This window comes from Eleginops maclovinus, chromosome 19, assembly GCF_036324505.1.
Source record: "Eleginops maclovinus isolate JMC-PN-2008 ecotype Puerto Natales chromosome 19, JC_Emac_rtc_rv5, whole genome shotgun sequence".
In the NCBI taxonomy this organism is placed as follows: Eukaryota; Metazoa; Chordata; class Actinopteri; order Perciformes; family Eleginopidae; genus Eleginops; species Eleginops maclovinus.
Genome location: NC_086367.1, coordinates 4044536 through 4063575, shown reverse-complemented (window position 1 = coordinate 4063575; position 19040 = coordinate 4044536). Strand labels below are relative to the sequence as shown.

The 19040-nt window shown below is 39.4% G+C and overlaps 1 protein-coding gene across 2 annotated transcripts in view; it reads right to left on the bottom strand.

The window, feature by feature from the left end:
• syt14a (synaptotagmin XIVa) overlaps positions 1 to 19040 on the bottom strand; it is a 38854-nt gene that overhangs the window by 11636 nt on the left and 8178 nt on the right. For both annotated transcript variants that reach the window (XM_063908027.1, XM_063908028.1), the window contains exons 2-5: positions 18558 to 18710; positions 12198 to 12425; positions 4232 to 4503; positions 2187 to 2636 (exon numbers count right to left, since the gene is read on the bottom strand). In XM_063908027.1, coding sequence (XP_063764097.1) covers positions 2187 to 2636; positions 4232 to 4503; positions 12198 to 12425; positions 18558 to 18657 — 1050 coding nt within the window. In that variant the 5' untranslated portion in view covers positions 18658 to 18710. The remainder of the gene's footprint in view (positions 1 to 2186; positions 2637 to 4231; positions 4504 to 12197; positions 12426 to 18557; positions 18711 to 19040) is intronic.

The window sequence follows — 19040 nt, the reverse complement described above, 5'->3', positions numbered from 1 at the left end:
TTTCCTAACACTACCATGAGTAAAACTCACTGTACAAAGACAGGAACAATGATGATGGTGGTGTTAAAAGAGATGCATTTCCCTGCCAATGTATTTCTTCATGTTGACATCATTTCAATATTACAGTGTTGTGATAAACAATAAAATAATATTTGACAAATTCCTTGTTTTAATGTTTCAGCTATTGTGGTTTCTTACACGCCAGACCTGTATTTTAAGGTTGCTTTACCTATTATTAATCTTAAGTGGACATATAAATGTTTATTTCCAGGATCATATTTGTATGCTGTGCCTCTACTGGGACATCTCTCCATGCTTTAATGTTCAAAAAGCTCTTTATTTTTCTCATACTGCCTGTGCTGCAGCACCTCTTTTCACCCTCTGTCTGAAACCAGAGCCAAGTCTGCTCTGATTGGTTGGCTGGCTGGCTCAGTTGTGATTAGTCAACCGCTTAGAGATATCCCGCCCCTGAATTCTGCACATTGCACAATGTAAATGCACATATTTTATCCAAATTTTAATTTAATTTCTACAGGTACACTACATTTGTTATGTTATTACAGTCATCTAAAAAACATATTTTTATATTTGTATGCATGTATATGTATGCACAACAACACCAAAACAAAGTAGTGCTAACCTACTTGGCAATAAACCTGTTTCTGATTCTGAATAGCCTATTATTTATTTATGTATTTGAGCGGTAGCCAATAGAAGTGCAGTGTTACATAGTGTTACATAGGAATGACATAGTGAAATCACACTTGTATTTTAAGTGATGTAAAGGAAAACAAACCACCACACCTAAGTGTATTTCCTAATATGAAATGAAGCCACCATCTATTCCTCAGATACTCTAAACCAGGGGTGCCCAACCAGTCGATCGCGAGAAAATGGCTAACAAGATTGCGTGTTCTGTTCGGGCCAGGAGTCTGCAGAGGCGATTATTCTGTGCGCAGCTGGAGGAGACCGGTGCAGAACACACAGATCTGCTGCTGCACACAGACGTAAGGTGGCTCAGCAGAGGTACATTTTTGGAACGGTTTTCTGAATTGTTGCCCGAAATTAAAGAATTGCTGAAACGTTCAAACCATGCTGAGTATGCACAGCTAGAAGACAGTCAGTGGCTCTTGGATTTAGCCTTTCTTACCGATCTGACTGACAAGCTCAATAACTTGAATCTAGAGCTGCAGGGTAAGAACAAACACATCATCAACATGATCAGCTCCGAGAACACCTTTAAAAGCAAGTTGCAGCTGCTATCAAGCAGGTTGCAACAGTGTGATCTGTGGAGCTTTCCACACATGGACACAGAACTTAAGCGTCAGGGCAAAGACTGTGCGGAGCTTGAGAGTGCACGTTATGATGATCAAGTGCAAAGCATCTTGTCAGAATTTGACAGGCGCTTTACTGACTTTGCATCCATTGAGCCTGTTGTCAGTTTTCTCAGTTTTCCATTTGGGGAAAATATAGATGTGGATTGTATAACGTCCAAAGTGGCATCACTCTTCAACCTGGATAGCGGTGCCATTGAGAATGAGATCCTCTCACTAAATAATGACATTGAGCTCAAATCAAGAGCTACACCTGACACAAATGTCCAATTCTGGAATCTAATGCAGAAAGAGAAGTACCCCAACCTCAGACAAACTGCAAAGAATTTGACTGCACTTTTTGGATCAACATATCTGTGTGAGTCTGTGCTTTTCACATATGAAAATCATTAAGTCAAAATACAGATCCACCATGACTGACGACCACCTTGCTGCCTGCTTAAGGCTGGCACTCAGCTCCTACTGTCCGGACTATGAGAGACTAGCCTCCTCCTCTCAGTGCCAGAAGTCCCACTAAGGTAGAGAACCACTTTTCCAACTTAAATTGGGCATTGTATTAATTGGGTTGTATGTTGTTGTGTTGTTACAGGGCCAGTCCTAGGCCTACTTGTGCTTAGTCTTTGCACAACGTACATTTACTTCAATAAATGTATTATTATTTTTAAAACTTGATCTTTGTGTCAGAAAATTGTGTTATTATATAGGTGCACAATTAATTGTGGCTACGCTATGGCTTTCGATATGGCTTGGTTGGGCACCCCTGCTCTAAACACACAAGTCAAACTAAAGTAGTTGGTGAACTTTATATAGATAAATATTATTCCTTGTTCTGAAATCCTAAAACAATCCTACCGTGAGAGAACAGCATGGGTCCAATATGACGGGCACAGACATCTTTCCCTGAAGGTTGAGCTTGGTAAGGTAGAACATCTTTTCCCCGAGCACCTTCTCCTTCTTCATCCGCTTCATGCTGTAAAGGCGGAACCGGATGGCGTAGTTGCTGATCATCTCCGACTCCACGTGGCTGAAGCGGAAGGTCTCGGTGAAGATGGGGCAGGGGCCTCTCTGGATTCCTGTCTTGGCTCTCTGCTTCTTGGTGGGCAGCAGCACCAGGTGAACCTGCCAGGAGATGTTGCCTGTGCGTTTCAGGGCGGGAAGATCCGACACTGCCATGATGGTGACGGCCAGCTGCTGGTCATCTGAGTCAAAGTCGAACACCACATCCAGAGTGCCAAATTTGGCAACAGAATCTGGTTCATATCCTTTAGGGAGCTGAGCTGCTGAGCCACGGGCTGACATGTCCTGAAATAACCAATAAACCAACTCAAACTACTGGAAAGAATACACATGGAAGATTTTAATTTCTTACTTTAAGACACCCCAATTCAAAGTACATTCAAACTAAACCTCACTGCAAAATGCTGGAGAGAATGATGTGAGCAGAAGGCAAAGCATGCTCATATATTTTGGGCCTGTAATAATTTGGATGACTTCTAGGAAACAGTTTTAAGAGAAATGTCCAATTTATTTGCCATTTCTCTAAACAACAACTCATTAACCCTATTAATGGGGAAAACACCAGAGGCAATAAAAGAAAAACACCAAATGCATGTCTTTGAGGAAAGATGGGAAACATGGGTAAAGTATAGAACACTGTAATTAGATTTATAACAAACATGAGATAATAATTGACAATTAACGTATGCCTGAGTATCAATCTTGTATCCATTCTTTTATTTGTATTATTACTATTATTATTATTACTACTACTACTATTATTATTATTTCATTTCGGATTTATCAATCTGTTATGGAGTTAATTTATGTAGCTAGATGTGTTGATTTTGTTGTGAGCTTTGAGAATAATTTCCTAAAAAGCAAATCAAAATAAATAAATAATCAATAAATGTGTTTATTGTGCAATAAAAACCTCAATATATGTACATTTTTGCTGAGTTTCAATTTGGATACTTCCCTTAGTAGATTGCAATGTCGTACACTATTTTTTGAACAAGGATGTGTCTAGACAACTTGATTCAGCTTTGGAGGCGGGGCTCTTTTCATTGCTAGGAAAGTTGCTCTGTGGCGCATGAAGCCAAATTGGCCTGACTTTCGAGAACTAAGTTACTCATCCAGGGATCTAGGCCTATAGAGCACGTGCACTTGCGTTTCCCTTCAACCCCGCTTCCAATCAGCTGTCATGCGGACATATCGGATGAGTCAAATGAATGTCAAGGAAAAATAACTCTGGATTTGATTTTAGGATCTAATGATATAATTAATGGCTATTGAAGTGATGTATTATTGGGTAGTTGATTTAGCTAAAAAATATATATATATAAATAAAAGCTGAGTAACTGATGGCATTTTCCCAATGTAATTCAATGGGAAAATGTCTTTTAATGCACAATGATGTAACGGACTGACACAGAAATTGTAGTATCACCATTTGGCCACAAGAAAGATTTGATTCAATGCCTCGCTCACTTGCTGGGGGTTTGATGTTGACCGTGTGGTGTTGTTTTCAAATAACACACAGCTGCCTGACCCTCACTGGAAATGCCAATCACAGTTGTTACCTAGCTAGCTATCAAGCTAGCAAATATCATTTGTGAAATCAAATCTTTACAGACTGTTCAGTTAACCCTAAAAAAGTAACAGAGGCTTCTTTTCGAAACAATTGCAGTGGTATGCTAATTAAAGCGGAGGAAAACATTTTTCTAAACGTAGTTAACAGTGCTATGTTTACCGGAGCAACTGCAATCGACTCTAGTTAGGCCTACCAAGAATGGTTCTCACGGTGTCCTGCCTTTTGCTTTTCATTGAGACACACCTAAACACTCAAAACATGACAAAGACAAAGCCTCCCAGTTACATCCTGCCTCCCTGGTATTTACCTCCGGGCTGAGGACAGCCGTACTGTCACTGGGGACGTCCTCTTCGTAGCCCTTGTTGAAGTGACTCTCAGAGTCGTGGCCGTCGCTGCACTCACTGGGGCATTTGCCAAAGGACAGGTGGGGACTGCCACTGGTGTAGGACAGATCACACTTTGCATCTCCCAGGTCGGACAGCGTGCAGGACATCCTGGGAGAGCCGTTCTCATCCTGATAGGGAGGAGGCTGAAGCTCATCCAGTGGCGGTGTTCGGCGCATCCTCTGGATGCAGTTAGCTGGTGGGAAGAAAGTCAAGAGAGAAAAGATAAGACGTACTTATTGATCCCATTGATTGGTTTTCGGTTGCAGCAGCATAAAACAAAACAAGGCATTGCACATAATTAGAAATAAAGAGTAGAAATAAACTATTCTAAAATAGAAACATTTCAAAATAGAAATAGAAATAAAGCAGCATTAGAGAGTAACAAAATATAAAGAATGACCGTAAATATAAAGAATCTATAACCTGTCTGACAAATAAAACACTGTTGAAGGGTCAATATTCAGTTAACACAATGTAAAGCAGATATTATTTACAGTAAGTGTACAAGGAATGGAATATTAAATTAAATATGAATCTAAAATATACACTGAGAATGTTATAAGTCCAGTTAACAAAAGAGAAACTATGGAGCAGTTAGTTCTCTATAAAAGTGAGGGATAGAAGATCACAATTAAGAACTTATCTTTGATGTATCATATGATGATATGATAGAACGTACAGAGATCTTAGAGATGGTCACTTTAAAAACTGTAGTCAGGGTCAAATCTCTCTTTGGATGGATTGCCTCAAAATGTGGTATCTAGACAGTCATGGTCCCTAGAGTATAACGTCCATTTTACAGCAAGTCAGAGACTTCCTGTGAAATACCCCAGCATTGCTTTCACTTTAATGTATGACCATCGCAATAATTGACATTTCATCCTCTATTCATCCTAAAGAAGGAAACCTGCCAAAACATCTGTCTTTATAGGGAGAAGTCAAATAAATGCATCAGAAAAAAGACCGTTCCACTTTCCCATGCTCATTTATTAAATAGTATAGCATGATAGCAGAAACATTTGGTTCAATATCTTCACATAGTTATTGGCATGACTGGAGACATTCCAACTGCAGAGAAGGCAACACAATTTGATTTGTATAGCATATTCTAAAGAGGCTAAATCATTTTTGGGACTCTCCTGTAGTGTGTTCTATAGGTTTTTGTGCATGTAAATGTTCTGCAAAGGCTAAAATCCCCGGATTGCAGACCTTTGTTTTCTTCCGCGACATACTGACATCACTGCCTGCACTCGCACCTATTGGCTAGAGCTCTACACATTTTACATGATAAGCTGAATGGGGCGAGACATCTCTAAGCAGTTGACCACTCACAACAGAGCTATCCAATCAGAGAAGATTAGGCTCTGGTTTCAGACGGAGGGTGAAGCAAATGTGTGTCTCTGTAGTTGGCGTAAAAAGGTGGAATTGTTTGACGATCGATTTAAAAGGGCTGTATTAACATTTTTTTTTAAATGTATAAAGAAAAAGTAATCAGACAATATGAAGTAGACTTTTGATTGGTTTCTGGATTTGTGTTTCTGTAGGTATTTGTGAGCAACTGTTACTGACAGAACATTGCTTTTTTATTTTACTTTTTTTTATGGTTATTTCATTTTTTTGTTATTTTATTTTAAGGGGCAGGTAAAATACGATTTTCTTGCTCATTTCCACCATGTGCAATAAAATGTGTGTACATGTTTTGATTTGAAATAACTGCCAGGTGTGGAATAAACAAATAAACAAAAAAACAATCAAAAAAACAGGTGCAGCAGCACAGGTAGTATGAGAAACATAAAGAGCTTTTTGAGCATTAAAGCATGGAGACCCAGTAGAGCATTTCACCTGAAATGAGCAGAATAGGGCCCTTTAATGGACACAGTGTTACTCAAAGTGATTTACATAAGATCTTGACCAAACAACAAAAAGCGGATCCAAAGACACCCTTAATTTTGAGTAAACTCAAAATCAAAAATCATACATTTTTGATTGGTTAAGACATTTTAAGGCGATAGTTCTTTAATTGATCTGCGTGGCATTGCAACAACAAGCAGCCTCACCATCTTTGTACTGTACGTAGATGTCAGGGAAATCCTTATATACACAAATCTTCGATACATATTTTCTTTTATTTACTGTAGGAGCAGACTGATTCACCCTCTCAAATATCTCAATCCACTTTCAACAACACTGGAGATAACAGAGGAGAAGGTGAGGGAAGAAAGATGTTGCAAATGAAACCTAGACTACATCACAACAAAGGCTGGATTCACAGCACGCATAATTAAAGGTGTACACACTGATTAATACAGATGCACTTTATATTTTATTTACTGGGGTAAGTGTGAATGTTTAATCTGTAGATGCATTCCAATGTAACAATATAATTCAGGTTTCCTTTCCTCATGTCATTCTGATTGTGTGCAATAATATGTTTTATTTTCACTCTGACAAACGGAGCTCCTTCTGCCCGCCGTGTGAGCATAATGAGAGGAATCTTTTGAATGCACAACCTAAATAAAACATCAGATATGCACCCTTAAAAGGACCAAACTGAATGCTTCTTAATCTGCCACAGATTTCATGCCTCTCACCTTTCTAAATGATTCAGTTTGCCTGGAAGGCAGAGAATAAGACTATACGGAGAGTCTCTGTGCCACTTATAAAGAACCTTGAATAGCGTTGTCAGCTGCATTCTCAAATCTGCCTCCCTTGTCCAATTTGGATTCCCCAAAAATTGAGCAGCCGATGCTAATACTCCCATAGGGACACTGGCGAAGAGTGCTTTAAACCTCCATCTCTGTCAAAAAAACAGAAGGAAAACAAAAGATGAAAAAGAAAATAACTTCGGGGGAAAAATATATTCCTTTTCTGTCTCCAGAACTTTTGGAAAAAAAACCCACTGTGATGACGTAATCCTCCAGCTCTCTCCCAAGTTCTTTCAAACTTTCACTCTTAATAATGTCAGTTAGACATCACCTCAAAGTGGCAAGTAACATTGGTAGGGAAGAGGCAAAGAAGTCTAAAACTAAGTGTCATGGAGGGCTTGATAAAAGGAGCAAATCCATTTTGAGCAGCTTTTTCCCCCTGCTGAGCCGGGGGCGGTTGATTTGATGGAAGCTGCTGTGTAAAAGCACTGCTCTTTTCTCCAGCCCGCTAATTGGGATGGTTACCATTCCTCTTCTCGTCTAACCCACCCTTCCTTCATTCATCCCCTCTGTACTGGTAGTCGCCTTGTTTTGCCTTCTTGTACCTCAGTGAGAGGGAAAACGGTTTGTGCCTTGTGAATCTTGACTGAATCTCAGGTATAAATATCTGATGACAAATGAGCTAAGGGAGCGCTGTGATGTAGGCAGTTGGTTTTTATAAAGCGTAATTGACTTTCATTTGATTGATTTTGCTAACTTCTAACTTAACATACGAGGCAATATACCTCACCCCTAGTGAGGGGCCCAGCTCTTCGTTTATTTTTCTGTATGTGGCCCTCAGTGAAAAAAGTTTTGGACACCCAGGCTAACTCTCCTCTCCTAAGTATGAATGTTGTATGACTTTCTACTTTACTCTTGGAAAGAAAGCAAATAAGTGCATTCCAAGACGTCAAAGACAAAGACTTGAACACACCTGACATCTTGGTTTCTATATTTTCTACATGACCAAAAGTATTGATGTGTACAGTGTCAGTGAAGTAGAATTCATATTTTAACATAAATATCTGTAGATTTTTTCTCTAAAAGGATGAATAGATCTTAATTCTCATTCTGAACTTTTTAGGAATGTGTTTAATAAGGCATGTACAATGCCACTTGACAAGAATCACTGATTAATGCCCTCCAAGTCTAAAAATGAAGAATCACTTTGATACAAAAAAAGCTATCATTAAATATAATTTGTAAGTTAATAATATGTTTATCAGAAACTGCTTAAGTTTGTACAGTATCATAATTCTCTCGTTTCATTTCATTATTATCATTTTTTGCATTATTGTTATACTTGTTTGTAATAAATCAAACATCAAATGTTCTAAGTATCTATTATATGATTCACTCTTCTTTAACAGAAAACTTCTAAGTGTTACAAAATCAATTAATCTTCAGGCATATCTCCGTCCAAGCTGAACTTCACATCTCCACGTGGAATCACTGATCTTCTATCTGCTGGCGATATCTGAGCTCAGACTGAGGAACCATCTAGCGGTGACGAGGAGACGGACAGGTTGTGTAACGCCGACCTTGATCAGAGTGATGCTTCTTCACTAATGGAGTCAGAAGCATGTCATGCGCTGTTTATCCCTCAGCTACACATCCAAACATGGCTTTAAATAGATGTTGCCAGACACTCTGCATTGGAACGTCTTATATAACACAACACAGGCATGATTCACCCATCAACGATCCTGGCAAAGATTGGATTGTTTCTGTCTTTTTTTAAACAATGTCAGATGAAGTAAACAGTAAACCAAAATAACCTCCAATGTTAGAATGATGCAGTTGTACAGGGAAATAGACCTTTACCTCTCAAGGCATCAGGTGTGTGTTGTACAAAAATCCAAAACATCCCAATAGTTTTTTGTTTACTATTTTGATTGACCCATTTTGCTTATTTCAATTTGTTTTATTTTTGAGCCCGATATTTAAATATTTGATATTTTTGATTAGCTTATTTCCTCCACACGAAGAAATACTTCAACATCTGGGGATATTTTTTTTGTGTGCTTCCCCTTACAAAACAATAAGATTTATGCCACCCTCATGTCTTTGTGGTGGTCTTAATATCAATTTAAGCCAACAGTCATTAGCTTAGCTTAGCATAGGACTGGAAACAGGTATAGACAACTTGCCTGGCTCCCTCTGACAGTGAAAATATATTCCTAGCAGCACCATGTACCCAGTTTGCTTAATGTGTACCAAAAATGTAAAAAACGACATTTTAATATCAATTGCTGTCAGTGATAATAAGGCTTTAGGAATTCACAAGTACTGGCCCAAAAATATTGTCTTGCATATTACTCCTTTAAAAAGTTAATTTGCTATTTCGTATACTAATAAAAAAGCAAGACAAAAAGTTAATGTGTAAGCTTGAGAGGTTCTGGTAGGGCAATTATGTTACCTTAAAGATTGGACTGATGCAATATCTGTATCGGGCCATAATTCACTAATCGGAACTCAAACTGATGTCAACAGTCTATATCCTGATTGATGTGAATACATAATTATGGTTAATAAAGTATATTTAAATGTCTTTCAAGCCTAAAACATCATGGTTGAAGGATAGTCCAACTGGAGGGCTGTTAAAGAACACATTACTACGTGTTTTTATTCAAAGCGCCAGTCTTTCAGCTCTTTGCAGCACCAGAGTCCCTCACAAGCTGCTGTGCTTTCATTACAGATCGATTCAGAAGCCAATATGTCTTGTATGAACCTCAGATTGTAGTCATTATAAATTGACACGGCCTGCTGTTTGTCTGGTCTGCACATTGTTGTTTTTAAGTTATTTGAAGATATTTTTCTATTTTCATTTAAAATATTCATTTTATTTATTTGCCATTACGCTCTTTTGAACTTAAGAGTGCAAAACATTATAATTCAATACTTTGCGAGTATCTTTCTTAATACTTAATTCATACTTCTACACAAGTTCACATATATATATATATATATATACATATATACATATACATATACACACTATATTGGTATCATGAGATTTTAAAGTTCAGGGAACAGTATCTGATCAGAACTTTAAAAAAAAGTGAATCTGTGTTAGTCTGAACACTGAAAAACTGAAACGTTGAATTTAATTAAATGTATTATGTCAACAACTTCCACATAACTGTATCAGGTTAGATGAAGGCAATAATATTAAGTTGAAATGAAAAATATTAGGTTTAACTTAATATTGTTGCTTTCAACTAACCTAACCTGAAACTTGTTGACATAATACATTTAATTAAAGTCAACGTTTTAGTTTTTCAGTGAATGGAGCAGAGCCAGGCTGGCTGTTATGCTAAGCTAGGATAACAAGCTGGAGGTTGTCGCTTCGTACAGACAAGAGTGGAATCGACAGTCGCATTAAGCAATCAATAGAAAATGTTCAGCTTGACCTTCACCTCTCCTCTGCATGTGGTTGTGTGTGCATGTATTTCCTCTGTGTTTGTGCATGTATATCCTCTGTGTGTTTAATGTGTGTCAACACAACAGAGTAGAGAAAGCAATTTCCCTGTAAGGGATTAATAAAAGTATGTATTCTTCTTCTTCTTCTTCTTAAATCACAAAGATGTCAAAATGAATGTGTCCTATATTATTCAGCCTCTCTTTGATTGTTGTTCCATTCCACCTGGAGCAATCCAAGTTTGACAGCAGTATGATATATCAGGTCAAGTGTGTTCCACACCTTGAATAATGGATTCACGTTCAGGGTACAAATTCAATGTGTAAGTGAAATAAAAGAGTGATCCAAATAGGTCAGTGCCGGTGCTCTCCTGAGACTTGGTCTGCATTGAAATGAAAGCAGAACCTGCCTCCTATCCGCCACGATAAACGCCTTCTGATGTGGAGCCAGGCAAATGGGAAGCAGAGATGCATCAGGTAAATAAATAAAAAACAGAAGAGAGAGAAGTGAGGCTGGGGCTGTGCAGATTATGCAGACAGTTGACTGTTTCACAACCCTCCCACGGAGAGTGTGCTGAACAGAAGCTCCGCTTTGATCACCTCTCCGGATTAACTGACAGTGTGTGTTGGTGTGTACCCTGTGTGTGTGTATGCCTTCATGTTTGTTAGTTTAGAGGTGAAGAAGTGTCTGTGCGTTTGGATCAAGCTTACTGCAGCAATCAGGGGAAAGGTAATGAATTAATAAATTAAACGAGTTCATCGTTGGGGCATCCTTTGTGAATGTTTTTACCAGAATAAAAGGAAAGGTTATTTGGATTATTGATAGCAATAACACCAGAGCTCTTGAATACTAGTTAAGACATCTTTCTTTCTTTTAGTCTCGATTAAAGGGATAGATTTGAAAGAGGGAGATAGAGGCGACTTTGGTGCTGTGGTAAATCAGCGTCTACCAATCAGAGGGTCAGTTGTTTGAGCCCTCCCCCTGCAGTCAACATTTCAATGTGTCCTTGAGCAAGGTACCTACATTTTTCCATGGTGCTATGGTAATGAGTTGTGTGTATGTCACTTTGGAAAAAAACGTTAGCTAAATAACTTAAGGGATTATGAGTTTTATATCAAATGATTTTTGAAAAATATGACTAAAATTGTGAGGATTCATTATTTCCTTACACATGCAGTTTAGATACTACTTCCCTTTTGACAATCAGCGGTTATTGCCTCAGATTGTGAAAAAGTCATGTTTTCAAAGAGGACCTATTATGCAAATGTTCAGGTTCATATTTGTATTTTTTTGCCTCTCCTGTGACATGTCTCCAGGCTTTGATGTTCAAAAAGCTCTATATTTTTCTTTATCCTGTGCTGCAGCACCTCTTTTCACCCTCTGTCTGAAACCAGAGCCCAGTCTGCTCGGATTGGTTAGCTGGCTGAGATGTACCGTCCCACAAACTCTCTCTCTTTTTTGGAATTTTAGCCTTTGCAGACCATTTACATGCACAAAAACCTGTATAACATCTGGTAACAATTATTTATTTGTTTGCATAAAGAATAAAAATGTAACAAGATAGAGTCTTAAGGAGAAAAGAACAAAGAAGAAACAAAACAAAGACTACACTGAAATCTTTGTGATGTGTGAGCGCGGCCACCCAGACCATTTCAAAGTACGGAAAGAACCACATTTGCAGGAAAAATTGCTCTCGCAGGACGCTTTCAAATATTTATCAAATATCAAATATTATAGAAAAAGTTCAACTAACTCAAGACAAAATTCTGTGATTCTACGTACCGTCATCAGCCGAGGCGTCGCTGCTGTACCCGTCATAGTCGGCCGTCAGCGCGCTGTACTTCTGCCTGCTCTCCCAGGTGAACCCTCCTGAGTGTTTGGTGTTCCCGGCCGCCTTGGCTCCTCCCCGCAGGCCTTGGGAGCGGCTGACGGCTTCCTGGTACTGACCCATTAGTTCGTCCTCGCTGTCTGAAGACGAGCCCTGCAGGTCGGCATCAGCGTAGGCTTTGTCTGTTGAGGGTAGAGGAAGACGTCCCTGTTACTCTGGGACAGGTGAGGATCAAAGAAGACCACTGGCAGCCTCTGCTGGCCCCAAGCCTGTACTTCACCGGGAACCTGAGGAACTGCTTTGTAAAAGATGAGCAGAAAGATTACTTCAGGTACAATTCCTGATAATAACCAGTGTAGAATCCACCTGAAAGTTCTCTCTATTTATTGCTTTTCAGTGTTTTTAAATACCTGTTTATACTTTTGTGGTAAAGACAAATATCCGGGATGAGCCAAGGAGTGAAACAGAACTTTATAATAAAGGTAACTTAATATTAATATTACTTTTAGGGAGGAAACGCATCAAAGGAGTGTAACGGAATGATGGCGTGTCACTCCCATGTTTAGTGCCTTGCGTTTCGTTTGTACGGTACGTCACAAAAGCTGGAAAAGAAGAAAGATGAGAGACATTTTCAGAGGGGTCTAAAAGCTCAGATTTTATTCCTGCTTTTTTAAACTCTAGTATGTGCTCATGTGTTCAAGTGTTGGTGTGTAGGCTGCTGCCTGAATAAGATAAGATAAGAACTACTTTATTAATCCCACACTGGGAAATTGTTGTGTTGCAGCAGCATAATACAATACAAGGCATAGCAAATAATTAGAAAAAACAAGGGGGAAATAAACAATTCTAAAGTCTAAACATCTCAAAGAAGAAATAAAAATAAACTGGCTTTAGAGAAAAGATATATATACACATATGCTTCATGAAAGGCAGCATTTCCTATCAATAAAATCATTCTTGATCTTAAATATCTCGATTTCTTCGTCACACTGTTCTGTTGTCTTGCATAATAATACACTTGAGTAAAAAAACATCTTATTATTTATTTTCTCTTTTGTCTATTTCAATCAGAAAGTAATCAGGTTACATTATTTTTGGCATATTTTGATGCCCTTTTGTACAGGAAACTAGTTATTGTAACAGAATAAATATTTTAAAGTAGCCCTCCCAACCCAGATGACAATAAAGCTCTTGTTTAAATCTCGAGATATTTGAACACAATAACCACACACCTCAAATAAAAACATTGAGCACAGTCACAGGGAATAACTCAACATGTTTCCGATTCTCAAAAGCCTAATAAAGGTAGTTTGAAACCCTTATGTTGCCATGGTGCTCTGTCTATAATTAACCCATCACACATTATGCAATATATCTCTGTTATACAACAGAGAGATGTTTTTAGACTTTCAGGCAATATAATAATTATGTAATGAAGTAGAGAACATGAGTCCATCCCATTATTTGTGATTAGTAAATGTTTGGGATTTTTAAAGCTATAGTTAAATAAAGATTATTTCCTGGCTACTGTCTAATGTTTGGCACACTCACACATAGAGACATTAAAGGGGAAATGAAAAACTAATTAAAGGAACTAAATGAAGAAATCATGTGATGTACTATCTATATAATTTTAAAAGTCAACAATATTTATTGGAGATGTGTCATTAAACAGTCACATCAACATCCTTGCTTTAACTCCAGTTGTAGTTCAACATTTAGTCCAGCAGGGGGCAGCAGAGCTTTAAAAGCTGCAGCCACATTTTACAAGTACTGTATTTTTTCCACATTGATAAGCCATAATACTAAAATGCTCTGAAATATATAAAAAACACTGTTAACAGATCCATTCTGCATACAGGTTATTTCACTTGTAATACTTAAAGTACATTTGTAAGAACAACTTCAGTACTTTATATTGTTCTGAAATGGATTATTGTGCAGAATCAGAAGTTTTACTTTTTGTTTTAAAGTACATTCTGATGCTAATACTTTTGTACAATTGTGAAATCAGAAATGTTACTTAGTATTTATACTTTTACTTCAGTAAAAGGGCTAATTGTCTGTTTGCATTCTATCAGTCGTTGTGTAAAAAGATCCCCTCACCACTTCACACTGCCTGAACCTGCCTTTGTTTCCGACTGAATGTTTACCAGAGGGCTCCTCAGGGTAGAGCCAGCTCCCTGTGCGGGCTCCCTGGGGCCACTAACCTTTTAAACATCTGAGGCCCTGCGGGCAGATGACAGGTAAACAGGCCTACATCTGTCAGCAGCAGTAATCTGATGGTGGGTGGAGAAAGGCCAGAGAAAGATTTCCCCATGTAGAGGTCAGGCCTCATGCTGGGCTCAGTGGCATGGCATGGGTCCGTTAAGTCTAGCTTTTTTGAGCCTAGGGTTGGAAAACTTACGATCAGGACCACGGTATAGTCAAGAAGCCCAGAATCCACGCAATGGATAACATATTCGCTTTAACTTAAAGGTCCCCTATTATGCAATATGCACTTTCCTTGTCTTTTATACATAAATATGTGTCCCCAGTGTGTGAGGACACTCACAGAGTGTCAGAAATATAACCCTCTCTCTTTAACTCCTTACCCACATCATCTAAAAACGGAGGTACAAACGAGCTGATCCAGATTTGCTTTGGTTATGACACAATAACCGAAATGTGGGCTGGCTTTACATTGAACGCCTGGCAACGTCCCACCCACGTCACACGTCCCAACCTATAGTCCCCCAGACAGTGGTGGGCCGTCAGGGCCAGCAAGGCCTTCTCTGCTGGCCTAAACATCATCAGAATATAAATTAAATGTTGATATATTTTTTCCACAAATACGTATTGAATTATTCCCCATAGTCTATTCTCTTCATTTTATAGCGTTCGTCTTGGCTGCGCTGCTTCCAGCCTCAGAACGAGATTTGGAGGGCTGGCCTTTATGTTAGAGCTTTAATCCAATCATATTTCAGCCATAATGTGTTGCTAGGGTCAAAGAAATCTGCCCTTAGGCCTTCAGAATCAACAGTGCGGGCGGCTGTAGCTTAAAGTGAACGCAAACAAAACTGTGGCGTTAACCAATCAGATTTCGAGGTGGCGACAACGGGCCAGCTAGCAGGCGTACGCTAACGTTAGCACGTGCACATCTTCTGATTGGATACGCACTATTGAGAGGCAGAGCTAGGCAGTAGGCAGAGCCATACAGTCTATGGGCAAAGCTAGCAAACAGAACTAGAACTTGAGCGAGCTAATTTGTGTAGATTTCTACAAGCTATTTTTTTCAACCCACAATGGCTGAAGGAGGAGAAGAGATGAATTTGGTCGCAGATATAATTACAACGCCATTTTCAAAACGAACTTTTTAAGTAAAGCTACACATCTTGAGAAGGGAACGACCAACTCCAACGCTAGCGAGCCTAGCACAGCAGGGAAACTACGAGCGGTACCCCTGGCTCACAGCCTCCGAGAGGCACTGCAAATTGTACTGCCGGGAAGGCCTGGTATTTGCAACTGATCGATTTGGTGTTTGGAGCCACACTACATTTGCAAACTTGAGTTGTCTAACCAAGGCAGCAACGAGACACCAAAGCACAGCTGGGCACTTGGAAGCACTGGTGCTTTTGAAAACCTTTGGGGACACCCGAGTGGATCTACAGCTCAACGAACAAGTGCGCAGGGAAACGGAGCTCCACAACGAAAGGGTGAACAAAAATAGGGAAATATTGAAAGACTGATTGATTGTGTCCTGTTTTTGGGTAAACAGGAACTTTCATTTAGGGGACACGATGAAAGCGCCGAGTCCAGAAACAGAGGAAACTACGTGGAGCTTCTTTCCTTTCTTGCTGAGAACAACACAGATTTGCATTACCACCTGTACACAAACAACATGTTTACTGGGACGTCAGGCAAAATACAAAACGACCTGATTTATGCTATTGCTGAAGTGATGGGAGAAGAGATCAAAATGAAGATTAAAAAAGCACCCTTTGTCGCTGTTATGGTGGACGAGACGTCAGATGTGGGTAATGTAGCACAGCTGGCACTTGTCCTGCGTTATGTGACGGACACAGGTGTCAAGGAGCGGTTTGTCAGATAATCTGATTAATTAAGTTAACTGTAAATGCTGATGTATTGATTATAAATGCTTCGGAAATATTCATATAACTCTGTTGTACTTGACTATGTTAAGGTGATGCAACGCCCGGTTATACTGCGTTTCTGTCTAAATGTATAGTTTCTAGAGCCATGGCGTCATAATGATAGCATTAAGAGGTGGAATAATTCAGGTAGGACTGTGTAGGACATCACTGAAGGCCTAGGTGTGAAATGCACGGCCCGCCACTGCCCCCAGATACGGTCCTGAATTAGCCTATATACTTCCACTCAATTCTCATTTCCCTTCAGTACTAGGTCTGGGTTTTCGGTATATTCGCAGGTTTTCCCCGGCCAATCTTTACCGGTCCAATCAGCGAGCAGAGGGAGTGGCTGAGAACGATGACGTTGAGGTTGTGCGCGAGTTTGAGTTGTAGTTCAGCGATAGGGCGGAGAGAGATGCGAGCGAAGTCATTCGGTCCGTTGTGAAAATGCTGCCGAATGTCCAGAAGTTAAAGCCGGAGCAAAAACACTGTTTGAGTTTTGTTGGTGGCCGTGATGTTGTGGCCCTCCTCCCCACGGGGTTCGCGAAAAGTTTGATTTCCCAGCTCGCTTTAGTGGTGAAGGAGCATACGTCACGACCAAACGTTAGCGATTGGTTATGGCAGATCCAGAGTGGCACTGGGCTGATCCAACAGTTTTAAACTTCAACAGATTACCCGCCTTCAGGTAAAAAAACACTTCGGGATGGAGAGTGCCCAGACTCTCTGTACAAATGAAATGTAGAGAGTCTGAAGGACCAGGTTAGTCCTGAATCCCCTCCGCAGCTGTTTTGGAAGTAATATGGTCTGTGTTTACATTAGCAAGCATCGCTAACACTCAGAGCTAACGCTGTACTGGAGAGACTATGTGTAATATAAAGGTCCTGTCCTTGTGGTAAACCGAGAGAGAGAAACACTTAAGCTCCATACTGTTTCAGAAATAATGCTGGATGTGTATCGGAACATAATATGGTATTAAATCCCGGCAGCGTTTAGTTTTCTGCCAGTAGAAAACTTTCTCAGAGGAGAGAGAGCTGCATGACGCTCCAAAGGGACGTGGCCAGCTTCAGCTCAGCTCAAATTAAAGCTACAGTCACAGAAACAGCACTTCAGGAACAGGGCTGAAATACAGGGGTATGAGGCATGCTACAATGTGGGATCTGTTTGGTATTTTGAGCAAAACACTTCACAGACGAGTTTTGAATAGATATTGCCCTACAATATATTGTTCAAATATAGCATGATAGGAGACCTTTAACTTTAGTAAGAAACATTTTCACATTAGTGACACCATCAGCATTTGAATCGGTGCAGGGAGGACCTATTTTTGTACGCTGACTCGGAGTTAGCATCGCAAGGGAATATTGCAGAAAATACGCTTTGTAGCAAAAACACATTTATGATACTTAAGTGTAAATTCAATTGCCAGAAAAGTAAATGGCTAACAGCCACATTTAGACACTTGTCAGCAACCGCCTTTTTGGTGACACTTAAAAGCTTTACCAATGGGGTATTGGCCGATGCATTTTATGTCATAGAACAAAATAAGAAAATACAGCAAGCTTGTGTTAAACACTGAACTTGTTTCAGGTATCGGCCCAAAAACCTACTGTTTTCGAGACGAGGAACCCCGGAAGTACTTAAATACTAACTCATTTAGGACTGATTTCCACACCAGACTACAGGCCTCGCTTTCATTATGCTATTCTGTCTCCCTTTCACAGTTAGTCATGAACATATCCACAGCATCACTGCCTACCAGAGAGCACTTTTTTTATCATTTGTTAAGTTATCTGTGTTGGCCTCAATTAATTTACACAAGTTTTAAATGTATTAAGTTTATCAAACAACAAAAAATGTATGCTGTATTTAAATGCATCTACGACACGAAATGGGTCATTGATATAAGATATTATCTCAAAATGTTATTTGTCCAAAGTGTCTGGCTTTTTACTTACTGAAACTAAGAAGTGTTTTAGCGTTTTATATTCCAAAGCAACTCACATAGGCACATAGTTATTTTTCACCGGTTCCAACCAGTCCAAACTTCACTACAAGCATCAACATTTCATGTGCCCGGGAGCCTCAGATGTACTATTCAAAAGAATCTAAGATTTATGTGACATGTTCGAATAAATAATGTGAAATGCTCCCTGAAACCTTGAGGATATTGAAATGCAGGCTCACCTTGCAGCTCGGTTTTTTTCCTGAAGTCATCAAGGCACTGAAGGCTCCCTGGGTTGTCTAGTGCCAACTTGTTGTTGAGGTACCAGAACAGAAAGGTCATGAGGATGATGAAGAGACCGATGGCTGTCAGAAACCCCAGCACCTCTGGAGAGACTGAGACACACCACTCCAGTTAGACATACTGCTGCAAAAACCTCAGCACACTGCTGACAAAGAAGAAGGGTTTCAATTTGGTAAACAAGTCACACTATGACCAAGTAAAATCTCCAGAAAGTTGAACTTAATAATTTAAGAAAGTTTAAGCAGCAATAACAGTTGGCAGAAACATGCTGATGCTGAAAATCATAGAAATAATTTCACAATAGAGTAAAAGTTCATCTACACGTGAAGTACAAATATGGCAACTTTCTGGTTTGGCTGTCAATTTTGAATCTTAAAAATCCTGATTCAGCACGTCCATAAACTCCCATAACTACTTCAATA